General features: G+C 41.4%; 1 protein-coding gene and 1 long non-coding RNA gene across 2 annotated transcripts in view; both read left to right on the forward strand.

The window, feature by feature from the left end:
• The window catches only part of LOC310841186 (uncharacterized protein), a 65,466-nt gene extending 54,420 nt beyond the window's left edge, over positions 1-11,046 (forward strand). The window contains exons 17-23 of the mRNA XM_083731772.1: positions 903-1,103; positions 3,148-3,321; positions 4,123-4,365; positions 5,090-5,326; positions 9,594-9,856; positions 10,028-10,495; positions 10,723-11,046. Of these exons, the coding sequence (XP_083587898.1) occupies positions 903-1,103; positions 3,148-3,321; positions 4,123-4,365; positions 5,090-5,326; positions 9,594-9,782 (1,044 nt within the window). The 3' untranslated portion in view covers positions 9,783-9,856; positions 10,028-10,495; positions 10,723-11,046. The remainder of the gene's footprint in view (positions 1-902; positions 1,104-3,147; positions 3,322-4,122; positions 4,366-5,089; positions 5,327-9,593; positions 9,857-10,027; positions 10,496-10,722) is intronic.
• A 692-nt stretch (positions 11,047-11,738) lies between these two features.
• LOC310841700 lies at positions 11,739-16,298 on the forward strand. The gene is made up of 2 exons (XR_014562705.1): positions 11,739-12,899; positions 13,078-16,298. It is a non-coding gene; the product is annotated as an uncharacterized lncRNA (long non-coding RNA).
• The last annotated feature ends 450 nt before the right edge of the window (positions 16,299-16,748 follow it).

A 16,748-nucleotide genomic window follows, 5' to 3' on the forward strand; every position in this document is an offset into this window, starting at 1 on the left:
ATTAAGTTGCTCATTCCAAAAGTCAATCTATTGCTTGCCTCATGCCTCAGCTGCTTTCAAGTTCTGCAATTTAATAGACCACACTCTTGTTCCTGGGTATCTGGCCAGAGCATGGTCTTACTGGCTTCTCACACTATGGCCTGTCATATTTTATTGGTATGTGGTCTACTGGCCCAGGTCTGCCTGCCAATGATGGAATGGGATTTTTGTTGTCAGACCAGCCTTTGTTTATTTTCTCTGGCTATCTGTCCAACTTGAAACCTAGTTCATTGTCCAGCTTGCCTGCCACAAACTGTGGTCCAAAGCCTGTTACTCTTCTATCTGTCTATCATCCCCCACCCCACCCAGCCTTTTGTTTCTGAGAAGGACTTCTGATTTGGAGAAGTCCATGTAGACAGATCCCCATTAGCTAAGTTTTGTATGTGCTTGGCACACTGAATCAGCCTGGCACAATCTATAGCAGGCTTCCTCAAACTCGGCCCTCCAGATGTTTTGAGACTACAATTCCCATCATCCCTACCACTGGGTCTGCTAGCTCATGGGAGTTGTAGGCCAAAAACATCTGGAGGGCCACGTCTGAGGAAGCCTGATCTATAAGCCTCACATGGACTGCAAATTCCAGTGATGGTTCAGTGATGGTTGATTGGCAATATAAGATGTCATCTACCTATATTACAATCAAGTAATCAAATACATACTTAAGAGCTGGTTGGCAAACAATCTCAGGCTTGAAGTAGCTATTTGTTATTTATTCAAATACAGTGTTAAAATGTTAGTTGTCATATGCCTATTTGTTGTGTAATCTATTTCTGAAAGTTTGGCAATGTCTTTCTTGCACCACAGTTTAGTTTCAAGCTCAGTCTCTGACTTTAGTTTGCTTTCTCCTCCCGCCCCCCCCTTAGATGGTATCCCAGCTTGAAACCCAAATAGCTAAACTGACTGAGGCACTGGAGACTCAGGCTGCATCACACCAGGAAGTTTTGCAGAGGACCAGAAAAGCAGAAAACAAATCTGAGACACTTCACGATCAATTGATGTGTCTGGAAGCGGAGCTGGTATCTGGGGACGTGATACGAGATGCTTTGAAGCTCGAGAAACAAAAAGTAATAGCTTCTATTCATAGTATGTGCACAAGGGTAGCTAGAGAGAGAGCCCCAAATGCAACAGAATTCATGTTACAATATACTGGTTTGATCATATTATTATAAACATCTTCTGATGAATAAGTAAGTCTTTCAGTAAACTTGACCATTTCCAGTCATCAGAATAACTCATGTAACTGACCACTGCTGCTCAAGGTTCTTCAACTGTATTATACTGTAGTTGCAGAGTACTGCCAGGAACCCCAAAGGATAACTTTTACATTTGCCCAGAGAAAAAGGAGTTAGTTTTGAGTTTCAAAGCTAGCTGAGAAAAGTGGCTGAAGTTTCATGGGGTGCTTGGGAGTTTAGATTAGCACTGCTTGCTGCCTGACTGTTTCCGTACCTACAGCCTGCAATATCCTAGTAATGTAAAAGTTGTACACATTATTAAACCTAGAATCTTAAGGAGTTGGGCCTTTAAATTAGGGATGGGGAACCTGTGGCCCTCCAGATGTTGCTGGACCACAACGTTCACCATCCCTCACCGCTGGTGATGCTGGCTGTGGAGCATCTGGAGAGGTTCCCCATTCCTACTCTAAAGGAAACTGACTATGTAAAGCTCTCCAGGAACTGCCCAGAAGTTGGGAAATGGAAAAATGAAACAATATATTTAATATGAGATTGAAGAGTTACTTACAAACTACCTAAGCTATTTTTAGGAGCAAAGCTTGAAAAGAAATCCAGTGCATTTCTTAGGATCTGCAAGATGATGCAGTTTCCTATCTTGGTTAATTTGGCTCCAGAGATGTAGTTATAGTAGTCTGTTACAGCAAATACACAAAAGAGCTTTGTAGCACCTTAAAAGTCTTACATTTATTTGGAGGGGGGTTGCTTTTGGTACACACCAACGACCTGCATTATTCAGAACAGCCCTTCTTGTTTGCTTTCTGATTTGCACACATTAAAAATGTGCTATATACATGATTGGTGTGATAGCATAAATGGGAACAACGGGAAAATAAATTCAACTTGTGTGTTTAAAAATTCTGATACGGTAGCTTAATCTAATATGTATCCCTGCAAGCTGTTCTTTCTTTCCTTTTCTTTTTCTTTGCAGAACTGATCTTTCCTGCACATATTGCCTCTTAGCTAATTTGCTTTATAGGTCATGTTATGCAGCCTCCTTCCAGCTAACCTTGGCCCCAGTTTCAAAACCACCTACTGTGAGAAACACATATTTAGGACATGTTGCTTTTTAAATGACTTTCCTGGTGTTGAGAGAGAACTGTCTGCAGGAGGTCATTTTCTCATATGAATCAGGGGAGTGACAGCTTGGTCAAAATCCAACATTTTTTTTCCACCTGCTAGATGATTCTGTGACTGTGGCTCTGGGAGCGAATGGGTCATTCAACTGGATGTTTGCTGAAGTAATATGACCCTGGTGGCTGAGTGTTTGGGGGAAGGCATGCTGATAAAAATCAATATGGAATTCAGGGGAAGTTAGTGCTAGATCATCCGGTACACTTATTAAAGAAAAGTGGCTATGTTTATGTGACTGCTAACTAGTCCAATGAAACGTAAGAAACATTATTGAACCTACCCTGTGGTGTGAAGATGGCAATGAAGCAGTTTTTCTCCACCACCATTGCATGTCCACAATGTCATCCAGCATAGCCTTTCTGAGTGGTTCAGGGGCTTTTGCTGCCTGGCCCAGTGAGAAGATATGGAAGAACTGTAGCTCAGAGGTATGACATCTGCTTTCCATGCAGAAGGTCCCTGGTTCAATGCCCAACATCTCCAAATAGGACTGGGAACATCCCCCAGGTGAAACCCTGGAGAACTGCTGAGCTAGATGGACCAATAGTCTGTCTTGATATAAAGTCTTCCTATAGCCAAGCAGACCCTGTTTTGTGCACACGAACCCTGCCTGAATTCCACCAGTTATGTATAGAAATAATTACATTATCAAAGCACCTACTAGGGAAAAAGAAAGCACTTTCCCTATTTGAATGTATTTTTGTTGCCTCTTTTCATTTATTTCTGCATTTCTTCCCATTCTCTGAAGTATCTTAAATTCCTGGATCAACTTTCTGAAAGGATGAATCTTGACAGAATGGCAGCGGATATTGGATTTGATATGAGGTTGGATGCAGTATTGGCTCGTGCAGACCAATTGATCAAACTGGAAGGAGACACGTTAACTGAGAATAAGATCATGGCTCGCAATCTACAAAGAAAGGTAGGAAAAGTGGAGCAAGATTTGAGAATGCCACCTTTCAAAACATAATAAAGTGCAGTGCCTGATTATTTAGACCTGTGTGGGGTAGTTACTCTAGCAGTTTGTGTCAGATCAGTATCAGGGAGATTTGTTGTGAGTATAAAAATGGGGGAGAGTGACAAACATGTATGCTGCCTTGAGCTTTTTGGCAAAATCCTCCCCATCACTTTTGACAGACCTTTGAGCAGAAGCAAAAGAGAGAAATTTGGGAGAGAAGTTACAGTTCTTAGAGATTCCGGGGTAGTGGGAACATCATTACTAGGACCATGTATGAGAAAAAATATGGTTTCCTCTATGAGTAGTCTATGGGGTCAGTCATCTCTTTTGTAGTGTCCAGGTAAGAATTCTTCATCACTACACAGTGTCATTCCCAATGGCTTTAGTGACCCCATTTCTCAACCACACAACAGCCATTCTGTTGAGTGATTTGCTGCCTAGATGCAGCTTAGTTTAAAAAGCAATCTCCATTCCCCGAGAAGAACAGAAAGATGCAAACCCTTAGACAACATCCTAAAACAGTAACCCATTCCACTCAGTCACTCAAATCTCCACTGTCCCAAGTCAGTGTCCACCTCCTGCTGATCTTTGGCGGCATTCCTTGTCTGCCCTTCAAAGATCCCACTAACATCTGCAAAAAATGTTAACATTCATATGTTTTCTGCAGGTGGCAAATAAATAAATATTCACCATTACATTTCACGGTGAAGTGTGATTTTGTGACGTGTGTATGTGTGTTCACTACTTTTTAACTTTTCAATGTAGTTGAGAACTCAAAAAGAGCAGCTTGACAGCAAAGAGCTACACATGAAACTTTTGCGTCAGAAGATAGCACAGCTAGAAGAAGAGAAGCAAGTGCGCACAGCCCTGGCTGTGGAAAGAGATGAGGCCAACCTGATGGTCAGAAAGCTACAAAAAAAGGTGGACAGATTACAGAATGAACTTGTCTTAGCAAGAGAAACAAATACAGACCTGAAAGCTAAACTGGCTGACACCAACGAACTGAAGGTGGGGGAATATGATACCTATCTCTTTTAAGCCATGCTCAAAAGGTGTACAAATGCCAGTGGATAGTTTAAAATTTACATATGTGTATCCAAAACTGTTCAGCTCATGCTGAGTACTGTGCAAAATAGAGTAATTTAGAAATGCTAAGAAATTTGTGTTCTTCAGAATCTTGGACTTCTGCTTAATGTCTTAGTAGCTAATAACACAAGCCTATGCAAGTCTACTCAGCACCACTTGTTTCTGGGTAAATGTAGGCAAGGGCCTTGGCAGTAGAGCACACACCCTGTGTAAAAATTCCCCGGATTAATTGCTGGCTTCTCCCCCTCTCTGCATCTGATTACTCCAAAGCATACATTTTCAGCCCCACATTAAGGGGAGTGGAGTTTAACTTTCCCTTCACACCATTTTCTAATCAAACCACCCCCACCCAGCCAAAGCTGCAATTTATTCCAGGGGTGGGGAGATATACAATGTCTTATTCAACAAGGCAAATAGGCATCTGAGGTTAGATCAATAAAACAGCGCGAGGGCATGCAGAAGTTTAACCACACCATCCTCTGCACCCCAGCAATCAAAACTGGCTGCTTTTACATAAAAAAATGTAAACCTCAAGAGATCTCAGCAGGGATCTCTCACATCTTATGTAGTTTAGCTTTATACCCCCTTGCGCTAGATAGCCTACTGTTTACACTCCTCCTGAGGCAACTCTGGAATTTGTTCACAGATCAGGACACTGGAGCAGGACAGAACCATAGAAGATCTAAGCAAGTCCCAAGAGAAGCTGGAAAAGATGAAGGCAAAGGCTGAGAAGCAGCTGACCTCTGTCAAATCAGAGTTGCATGATGTAGAGCGTGAAGCAAAGGAAGATAAAGAGAAGGCCAAAAACAGACTGGAATCTGTTACCAGTGAACTGGGAACACTTAAATCTACTCTACAGGCAGTGATGAAAAGAGAGAAACAGGTATGTAACAATATGACTGACAAGCATCTCTTGGCATTTAGCAACTTGGTTTCTGAAGCAATTTCGGGTGTGTGCTTCAAATGTCATATTCCTTTTTGTTGGTGTGAGTTTAAAAAATACTCTTTAGTTTGCAAAAAGTTAAACTCCATAAGTGAAAGAAGACTTCTTTTTTTACTAGTGTATTATTTATGCCATTTCAAGGTTGTTGTTGTTTAGTTGTTTAGTCGTGTCCGACTCTTCGTAACCCCACGGACCAGAGCACACCAGGCACTCCTGTCTTCCACTGCCTCCCGCAGTTTGATCAAACTCATGTTAGTAGCTTTGAAATCACTGTCCAACCATCTCGTCCTCTGTTGCCCCTTCTCCTTGTCCCCTCAATCTTTCCCAACATCAGGGTCTTCTCCAGGGAGGTGGCCAAAGTATTGGAGCCTCAGCTTCAGGATCTGTCCTTCCAGTGAGCACTCAGGGCTGATTTCCTTTAGTATAGATAGGTATGATCTTCTTGCAGTCCATGGGACTCTCAAGAGTCTCCTCCAGCACCATAATTCAAAAGCATTAATTCTTCAGCGATCAGCCTTTTTTAAGGTTCAGCTCTCACTTCAATACATCACTACATTTCAAGGTAAAGGGACCCCTGACTGTTAGGTCCAGTTCAAGTCCGTTAAGGTAGCCAGTGTCAAAAAGAATTTACCAGTCCAACTCTTTTTGCCCTATCTCTCACACTCAAAAGCACACTGAGCTGTGGAGATCACAAATTTGTGGGGTGGATGCTGTATAATGTTTTAAGGGCTTCTGTATATAAAATACATAATTGCCACCCTACTTCCAAACTTCATTGAGTCAGCATATTGGTAATTATACTGATGGCACTGGCTAAAAATATAAAAGCACTGACTACTCTTTATGGGTTTACGTGTAAAAAAGATTTTTCAATAGAACTCTCAGGGGACTAGTTGGCAATCAGGCATGATAGTGATCAGTGTACTGGCTGTGTTGGTTCCATGTGAAACAAATAAGCATTCACTTCTTCCTGTTCTTCAGCCAGAGCTATTTATTTCCCCAGCTAATATCGCTCTCACAATCATTCCACCTCAAATGGTCTCAGAGTAGATGTAAGCACCTCACCTTTCTTCCCTCCAAGCTCTCCACAGCTTGTTGGACTACAGCTCCCATCAGTCCTGACCATTGGCCACGTTGGGTGGGGCTGATGGGAGTTGGAGTCCAATGACCATTGAAGGGGTTCCAGGGTAGCCTCTTCTGCTTTGCTCTGAAGATGCCTCTTCTCAGGGCCCACAAAATATTGGACAGACCTTCCTTACACCTTCACAGCCAGAGTGGCTTCTGCATTTTATACAAAAGCTTTGAGATTAAACTGCTCACACAGTATAGCACAGCACTCATAGACTAGAAGTGGTTGCCCTTTTCCATGAATAAAAGTAGTTGATTTATAGAAAGCACTTCATTTGATAATAGCACTTCTCTTGGGCAGATTTCTGACAGCTTGTCTTTAGTCTCAAAACAAGGATAATGCAATCTGTTGCATCAAATGCCACCTATTCTAATAACACCAGATTAAAGAGCACAAACAATTATAAGCATTTGGAAAAAGACCTTTTTGGACACAATGAACCACAAAGATCTGAATATATTTTGACATTGATTCAAGTCATGCAATGAAGTGTGTAATATTTAATGTGTGGTTGCAGTATAAAATAAACAGAACTTCAGATTCTTTCTCAACTGCTTTGACTAAAAGTTATTGAATTTTCAAGTTGGATATTTTGCAGAAGACAATCGCTTCCAGCTTTTTTCCTGCAACTGAGCAGGAAAGGAAACCTAAGCTGAATATTTATCCATCCATCTTTCTTTCTTTCTGACTACTCAATACTTTTCATGGAGGTGGTAAACCCTGAAGCAGGGTTTTATCATTTCAGATAAAATCCAAGGACTCATATGACTGACTGTTCTTTCATACAAAATAAATAAATAAAATCCTTTCTGCACAGAAAGCTAGAGGTCAAGGATCTAGCCTTATTGAGTCATGCTAGATTTCCACATGCATTTTTTTCCTGTGGAGATGTGCATTTCTGCTGAGGTGAGCTCTCCCACACTGGACATCTTCAGGCAGAGGCTAGACAGCCACCTGTTGGGTATTACTCTAGTTCTGGGTTTCCTGCATCATTCAGGCATTTAGACTAGATGGGTTTTACAAGTCCCTCTGCAACTTTTTATTGTTTTATGTGAGTACCTATATGCCTGAAGTGGTTTGGCAGAAGCGGCTTAGTCATGCTGGCCACATGTACGCCGGCTCCCTTGGCCAGTAAAGCGAGATGAGCGCCGCAACCCCAGAATCGGCCACGACTGGACCTAATGGTCAGGGGTCCCTTTACCTTTTTATAATTTCTTTTAATTTATAATCTTTATTCAGTATTATGTAATAAAGAGAGCCACTGCATCACACCCAACAGACAGACATGCATATACACCACCCATCCACACACACACACACACACACATGTCCCATCCACACACACAAAGAGAGAGAGAGAGAGAGAGAGAGAGAGAGAGAGAGAAAGAAACAGCAAAGGGAGGATGAGGGGGAAATGTCAAGGGCCATTGCTGTAGCCTCCAAGTCTGGCAAACCACCTTGGACGGTGATACTCAAGTACATTGTTAAACACCATTGGCTCTGGCTCCACCCACTTCTGGCTTTGATCTCACTCACCATCCGCATGAGGCATCTTCCAGTAAATACTCCCACCCAAGGGAGTATAACCATCAACAGAGAAAAGATTCCCCATCCTTGCAAAGAGTCCCTGCCAAATTTTAACACCCCGCTTTGGTTTTTTGGAAAGGAGGTGTAAAGCTTTTTAGTGACATTGGGCTCGTTTCTTGGTGTGATTTTATACTAGAAAGGCAATAATTTTATTTTTCATAGTTTGCATTCTATGCATTTTATAAATTATTGTAAACTTTCTTTTTTATGATGATAATCATTGTTTTCATTAAAATTTCTATGGCTACCAATCTATAAAATTCTCTGCAAAACTAAGCATTATACATTAGAAATGCAAAATATAATAACTAAAACACCCCCCCCAAATAAAAATAGCAATATAAAACCTCTCTCCTACCACAGACAGAACAAAACAATTTGGAGCTCATCATAAAGCCAAAGGAAGAGAACAACTTCTTTATAGTGGCACTCTTGTTGCAGAGATATTGCATGTTCCCAGCATAGAATCATAGAATTATGCAGCTGGTTATTCCTGCCTAAGTGCAGAAGCTCATATCTGTCCATGTTAAAATTGGTTTTGATAGTTTTGGCCCAGTTCTCCAATTTGTTAAGGTCACCTTGAATCCTAATTCTGTCTTCGGATAGAACCGTGTGGTACTTTCTAGGGTATACTGTGATGACAAGTGCTGGAGATGTAATGGTCAATGTGCAAATTGTATACACACACACACACACACACACACACACACACACGCTGTCCAGTAAATCAGACATGTTGGTTTACCATTCAAAATTATTATTTTAGAAAAGACTGGATATTTGTTATTAAATTACACAAAAATATTGTTACTGAATTATCTACAAGATACAGTATGAGAGTTAGACCTGGAAATAGGTTCAAATCTTTTAAAAAATGACCAAAGTGTGGAAAGCATCATCATTTTTAGCTTGGCTTGAGAGGATTTGGAACATAATAATAGTAATCAATTTTACATGTTATATAAGAGAAAAAAGACAATAAATTAAATTTATAGAACTTTGTCCAGCACTTACCTATTATTTACATTCTTATAATTTTGTAATATGCTCTTGGTTATATTCATTTACATTCATTTACATTTTCGTTATGCAATGTGTTATTTTTTGTTAGGATTAATATTGAAAACAAAAGTCTTTTCAGACAAACAAAGCAGTAGCAATAGAAATAGCAATAGCAATAGCAATAAAACAGCAGCATAAAACATTCAAACTTAAATTGGTATAAACCCCCAAGCATCTTAAAAGGGCAGCAAACAAGCAAAATCATCTTCCTCTGGCCCCAAAATAACAACAGACACCGGGAACACTCCCTGCATTCCTTGGCAGGGTGCCTCACCCCAAAGGCTCTCTGCCTGCCCACCACCCACCTTAAAATAAATGGCATGAGAATTGAAGAAGATCTTCAGATGCTTATGGCATGGACAGATTGGTATGGGAGGAGGAGACATGAGATATAATTTAATCTTTCCCCCCCCCCTTTTGTTTTTACAGCTGGCGGACTTCAGAGAAGTCGTCTCCCGAATGCTGGGTCTCAATATTGCCACCATGGCTCTTCCCGACTATGAAATAATTACTTGTCTAGAGGGGCTGATCCATTCCCATCCACATCACTTTGTTCCCTGTGTCTGCTTCAAAGATATGTTGGTGAGGCAAGATGGATCATTGCAGCTTCTCCACTGAACACATTCCCTTTGCAACAGTAATGAGGACTGAGTAGAATTCCTGTCCTGGTGGTCCTCTTCTCTTTGCTAGTATACCGTATTTTTCGCTCTATAACACGCACCTGACCATAACACGCACGTAGTTTTTAGAGGAGGAAAATCTGTAGGCATGCCACCCGTAGGCATTCCCTCCATAACACGCACAGACATTTCCCCTTACTTTCTAGGAGGAAAAAAGTGAGTGTTATGGTGCAAAAAATACGGTAAATGTTCCAGGATTTGACGCTGAATGTTGGTGATAAAATCATAGAGGGCCTACAGTGAGAGTGTTTTTTTAAAAAAATGTAAATGTCTGTAATACGTTTCAGAAGATCGATCAACACCCATGAAGTTCAATAGCCATGAAGTATCTTAATAAACAGCATTCTGTTACAGCTGAACATCTTATGCACTGGATATCAAAAATGGAAAGAACATTATTACCATTGTCATCCATTAGTGAGACCTTGCTCATGGACGCTGCCTGAGCCCAATTTTGATCAGTTCATCTGCCGCAGGTCACCACAGAGGGTCTCCTTATTTTAGGGGCCATAGAAATTCCTTTCCACCAACCCTGTACCATGAGTCCTTCTTGGGATCCAAGTTAATGTGTCAATGCACTTGTTTTGCAAAACAAAAGATAAGAGTATTCCACAAGTCATTAATGTTCTTTTGGCTGGGCACAATACAGTGGTACCTCGGGTTAAGTACTTAATTCGTTCCGGAGGTCCGTTCTTAACCTGAAGCACCACTTTAGCTAATGGGGCCTCCTGCTACTGCCGTGTGGCTGGAGCACGATTTCTGTTCTTATCCTGAAGCAAAGTTCTTAACCCGAGGTATTATTTCTGGGTTAGCGGAGTCTGTAACCTGAAGTGTATGTAACCTGAAGCGTATGTAACCCGAGGTACCACTGTAATCAGTTCAGCACTTTCACACCAAGGCATCCCAGTTTGCATTCTTTCCAGTCTTTTTTTTATAGCTGTTCTCCACTACAGTACTTTTGGGTTTTTTCTACTCAAGCTGCCACATTACAACTGTCTTTAGTTAACAGATGAAGAACATCCTAAAAACTTTGCCAAAGATTTTAAAAAATTTTTAAGAGAGCTGTTCAACAGGATTTTTGATTCCCCTCTTACGTATCACTCATTTATATTTCTTATGACAGGTTACCAGTTTTAAAAATTGAGAGCAAATGGGAATAACATGACAGATTAGTTGCAGCTGCGGAATTCCTTGGACAAAAATAGAACAAAAAAGGATGAATCCAAGAGCTCCACCTCATTCAACTATTAATGCTTACAAGAAATGCTGCAAAAGAACACTCTGTTGCACTGTTCACAGATGGACACAGATGTGCAAGTTACAATCCCAGCCCCACTTTATGCAACCCCTGCTGCTTTCTGAAGCTGCCCAATTCTGCCTTCCCATTAGAATTTCTCTTTCCCATTTCTTATTTTCCCTTTCTTACCCCTCCAGTTTGTGTGCATATAGTACAGTAAAGTTAGAAAGGAGTTACTTTCACTTGCTTTCCAGAACAGCAGCTGTATTGGTCTACAGTACTGAAAATGAATGAGGGACGCGGGTGGCGCTGTGGGTAAAAGCCTCAGTGCCTAGGGCTTGCCGATCGAAAGGTCGGCGGTTCAAATCCCCGCAGCGGGGTGCGCTCCCGTTGCTCGGTCCCAGCGCCTGCCAACCTAGCAGTTCGAAAGCACCCCCGGGTGCAAGTAGATAAATAGGGACCGCTTACCAGCGGGAAGGTAAACGGCGTTTCCGTGTGCGGCTCTGGCTCGCCAGAGCAGCGATGTCACGCTGGCCACGTGACCCGGAAGTGTCTCCGGACAGCGCTGGCCCCTGGCCTCTTAAGTGAGATGGGCGCACAACCCCAGAGTCTGTCAAGACTGGCCCGTACGGGCAGGGGTACCTTTACCTTTACCTTACTGAAAATGAATAAATCTGTATGTGACAATAACCCCATCATAGCTAGTGGGACTTTTGTCTGAGTTGACCTGCATAAAAGTTTAAAAAATTGAGGTAGTCATGGCGAAAATTGAAACGGGGCATTATTTGTTCTGGATGAGTTAATCTGGAACACTTTTCTGTCTAGCGCCACCCATAAATAGTTATAGTTTTGCTGCCATGTAGCCACAGACAGATGATGCCAGGTTTTTTTTTTTTGTCCAGCTCTGTTACAGAACTTTGATGATGATGCTCCATATTCTTAAGATTTACCACCTCTTCCATAATGCATATAGTTGAAAAAGCAAAAAAGAAATGGAACAAATAGAACCATTTAAGTACTCTATGATGAATCTGTTTTGCATTAAGTAATACCTAATTAACACCATGTGGTTCTAATTTGTTTTCAGTAATTGACCTAGCAATTTTAAGTTTTGGTGCCACTTAGATGTTGGTGCAGCAGTTTAGACATTTACCAAGTCAGCTGTTTTATTATGGTTTCTTGGCCTTCATGTATTCAGATGTGACTGGCTGTAAAACTGGGAAAGAGAACAGAGGGGGATGCACCGTTTTTTGCTTTGAGTCCTGGAGGACCTGCGTCCTGCTTTACAGGCCTTTCCCACCTGGCCTGGAGGGTTCTGCTGCTGTTTTTATTGCCCTGTTTAAAGTGTTTTGAATTGTTTTTAACTGCTTTTAACGTGTGTGCTTTAAAATTTGGGGATTTTGTTGTTTTTAAATGAAGGGACGTAGGATGTACCTGGGAGAGAGGAGCTAGGGAGAGCAGGGGCCACCCTATTCTCAGTGGTTCTCGACAAGGAGATGTATGGAAGCACAAGCCGGGGAAGGGGCATATGGCAAAAAGCAACTAGTGACTGTGCCATATGCTAGCCCTTCCTCCAACCTGGGGAATTGTGGTTGTCTATCAGCCAGCCCTTGAGTCTGTGGCTGTTGCTGCTGAATGCCAGGTTGGTTCTGAGTAAAGCCGCCCTCATCCATGATCTGATTATGAATGAGGAGGCCGAACTGGTCTGTATCATTGAGACCTGGGTGGGTGAGCAGGTCTCACCCAGCTGTGCCCACCTCGGTACTCGGTGCAGCATCAGGGCAGAGGAGGGTCGGAGAAGAGGAGCTGCTGTAGTCTGTAGAAATTCCATTTCTTTGTCCAGTTGGGGAGTGATCTAGAGTGTGCATCCCTAGCAATGGGCAATTGTGATTAGAGATTCTGCTGGTTTACCACCCACCTCCCTGCCCAGCGGTCTCCCTGCTTGAGCTGGCAGAACTGGTCTCAGAAGCGGTGTTGAGGACTCCCAGACTGCTAGCTTTAGGAGGCTTTAACATCCATATTGAGGTGACTGACTCTGGGGTGACTCATAGCTGCCATGACAACAGTGGGGCTGTCTCAACATGTCACCGGCCCAACACATATGGCAGATCACACTCTGGAACTTGTTTTCTCAACTGGGAAGGAAGAGGGAGGTCTGAAAGTGGGGGATATTGACATCAGTCCCTTGTCATGATCAGATCACTTCATGTTGAGATTTAGGCTTTCAGCACATTTCCCCCTCTACAGAGGTGGGGGACCCATGAGGATGGTCCACCCTCAGAGGCTGATGGATCCAATGAGATTCCAGATAGTTCTGGGGGTTTTCCAGCTGATACGACTTGTGCTGCTGTCGAAACCTTGTTTGACCTCTGGAACATCTGAATGGTTCAGGCCGTTGACATGATTGCCCCATAGTGCCCTCTCCTGCTTCATGGAACCTGCTTGGCTCCCTGGTGTACTCCAGAGCTTAGAGTGAGGAAACAAACAATTGAACGCTGGTGAGGTGTCATCATCATGCCTGCCTAGTGGGAGTGAATTGAATCCTCATTGTGTCAACTGGCAGAGCTTTTCCAGGTAGTGCAAGACTTCTTAAGAGTTTAGCCAAAAGGAAGTGGCAAAACCACTATGACTTGTATGCAAAGCATTTTGAGGATAAAATCGCTTGAATCCACTGGGATCTTGACTCTGCTGTTACAGCAGATGAATATCAAAGAGTGTCCAGAGCACTTTCTAGTCTGGTTGTGTTGGATGAGTTTCAGTTAGTAAGGCTCAAGGATGTGGACAAACGTGCTTGGATCTGTCAGGGTTCACTTGTGCTCAGGACCCTTGCCCTTTTAGGACCCAAACCAATGGATTCAAGTCAGAAGAGATGAGATTCTGTTTAAACATCAGTAAGAGTTTTTTGACAAGGAAGAGTTGTTTGACAGTGGAACAGACTCTCCTTCCTTGGAGGTTTTTAAGCAGAATAGAATAGAATAACAGAACTGAATTACAGAAACTTTATTGGGCAAGGTTCTTGAGCAGGTGGTCGTGGACCATATCTAGGAGCTCTTGAAGGAAACTAATTTTCTAGATCTATTTCAATCTGGGTTTAGGGCCAGTTTTGGCACAAAAACTGCTGTGGTCACTCTGTATGATAATAATTTTGTGACTCCTCTCATCTTCAATGCAGTTTCTCATGTCCCTTCTGAATCTACCCTAGAGGGTTGGGCAGTTTGCGGGGAGTGGGTACTGTAGGGAGAGGGATTGACAGAAATTGCCTTTTCTGTTCTGCTGTCTGTGAGTGGATCGGATACCAGCTGCTAAGTATATATTTAGTAGCTTTTCAAAACTTTCATAACTCAAGCTCCCAGTTCTTTCTTTCTTTTTCATAAAAACACACAGAGACACCTGGCTGTAATTTAATCAATGGAAACTGAAAGTGCACTCTGAGTTGTATTGGAGAACATTTGTAGAAAGGTGATCTATAAACCTTTTAAATAAATACCCTTCCAGCTGTGTAGCACATACTCTTGACTATACTCAGAAGTAAATCTGTTGATTTCATTGAACCTGCTTTCTAGCTAATGTGCCTTTGGCTTCAATCCTATGCAGTACACAATTACCTGAGTCCACTGAGATACCTGCTTTTTCCAATTAAATGTTCATAGGATTGCACATGCTTGAATACAAACTTGCAAAGGGAAGAAGGGAAGCAGGGGGTGGGGAATTGACCCCAATTATTTGGTAATGATAAAAAGAACAATTCTGTGTGTATGGATCCATAAACACAGGCAGTTGGGAAAGATTTTGTATTCATGCACTGTAACTCAAAGACATAATAATCTGTGGCTACAACTCGGGAATAAAGAAGTTTTAATATTGACAATATTTGCTTTGCTTCTGTGCTCGTTTGGTCAAAGCAAATAAAAATAAGTCCAATGTGAACAAAGTTCAGAGGGGTTATTGAACTATGCAATTAGTGTCTGCTGAAAGCAAAACTTAATCATCTTCTGAATTTTTAATGAGGAAATTTTACAGGGCAAATTTATATTATTTAAATCTAAATTTTTGTTTTTGATAATATCACACACAGCTAGCTGTCTTAATCTAGATATACTAAGAGCTTCCACAAAAATGGAAACTGTATATTTAGAAAGTAACGCACCATAAAATCTTATCCAATAATTTGTGGGTTTGGAAGAGAGAATACAGAATGAACCAACTGGTCTTTGTCAGAATTAAGACCTAAAAAATTCATGCTACTTCTATGACATATATTGCTTATCATCATAAATGTATAGCAATTAGTTTCCAGCTACTGAGGATGCTTCTAGGTGGTGGGTTAATATGACATATGGATTGTTGAAGTAGTACAAATGGTGTGGCGGTGTAGAGAAATTCAGGTTTCCTGGATGGAGATTTTCAGGATTGTAGATCACCCAACAAAGGAAAGTGACCCCTACCCCATGACCTTACTGTCAGCTTGTTGAGCGAGAGGCTAAGGATTTGTGTCATAAAAATCTTACCATGTACCTGTTGACAGCAGCCCATATGACAGTGTCTAGGAACTGGAGGAATAGATTGAAGAATAGTTCAACAGAATACAGCAAATTGCCCTAACAGAAAAGCTGAAAGCAGAAATGACAGTTCAGAGAATACAAAAATCAAGGGACACATTTCACGAAGCTTCATTTGGCATGTGCAAATAGGCGAGGACCTGGAATAACTCTGCTAGACAGTGCAGAGAGCATTTATAGGTTAAAGTACATGGTGATTCTTTGCAAACTATTCCTATAAATACTTGCTTCATGCTCTTGGGGGAGCGGGAGGGAAAGGGGCATGTTGTATTTGCTTAGGTTGTTTCAGAAAATATACCATATATGAAACATCATAACAGGTGGTTGTTGTTTTTTTAACATACTGGATTTTCCCTTAAAAGAATAAATTCAGATTAAAAGACAAAAGAAATAGATTGCCATCTGATGACAATATCATGTGACTGCTGCAAGAAAACTTCCATGAATGAGGAACATTGATCACCACAATAAGCACCATCTGCAAACACCGTAAATCTATTTTAATTTGGTTAAGCTTTGGACTGTAGTCTCTAGTGATCACTATTTGAATTGACAGAAATGTCATTGCTATAGATTTACAGTAGAAAGTTTCTGTTTTACTGTTTGCTTTTAAACAACTGTTCTGATCAGTATGTTAAAATAAATCTTTGGAGGTTTACTGCTGCCTCTGCTTGTCTTTTATTTAACCTCATTTCAATTGGCTGGCATTACAATATGCTACAAATATTTAGCTAGTAAAAATTATAGTAGCCATGTACACGGTTTGTGTGCATATAAAATAGATCTGTTTTGAGTCTACTTCATGCTGAGAAACATTTGTCAATTTTATGTTTGTAGAAATATAAGGAATCCTATAAAATCACAAGCAACATTTATATGATTCCCACAGTCCCAAGGAGGGCATTATATTGGAGCATGCAATATTTAGACCTATTGGGGCTGGGGAGGACAGCTTGGCATCAACTTGAAATTAATTAGATAAATTAATAGTACATGCCTAACCATGTCTACTCAGAAGTAAGCCCTAAGTCAGTGGTGCTTACTTACACCCTGGTAAGTTGGTTTAAGATTGCAGTCTAAATGCATTGTAACTCAGTTCTTTGCCTTG

Source organism: Podarcis gaigeae (genome assembly GCF_964106915.1).
Source record: "Podarcis gaigeae genome assembly, chromosome: 3".
In the NCBI taxonomy this organism is placed as follows: Eukaryota; Metazoa; Chordata; class Lepidosauria; order Squamata; family Lacertidae; genus Podarcis; species Podarcis gaigeae.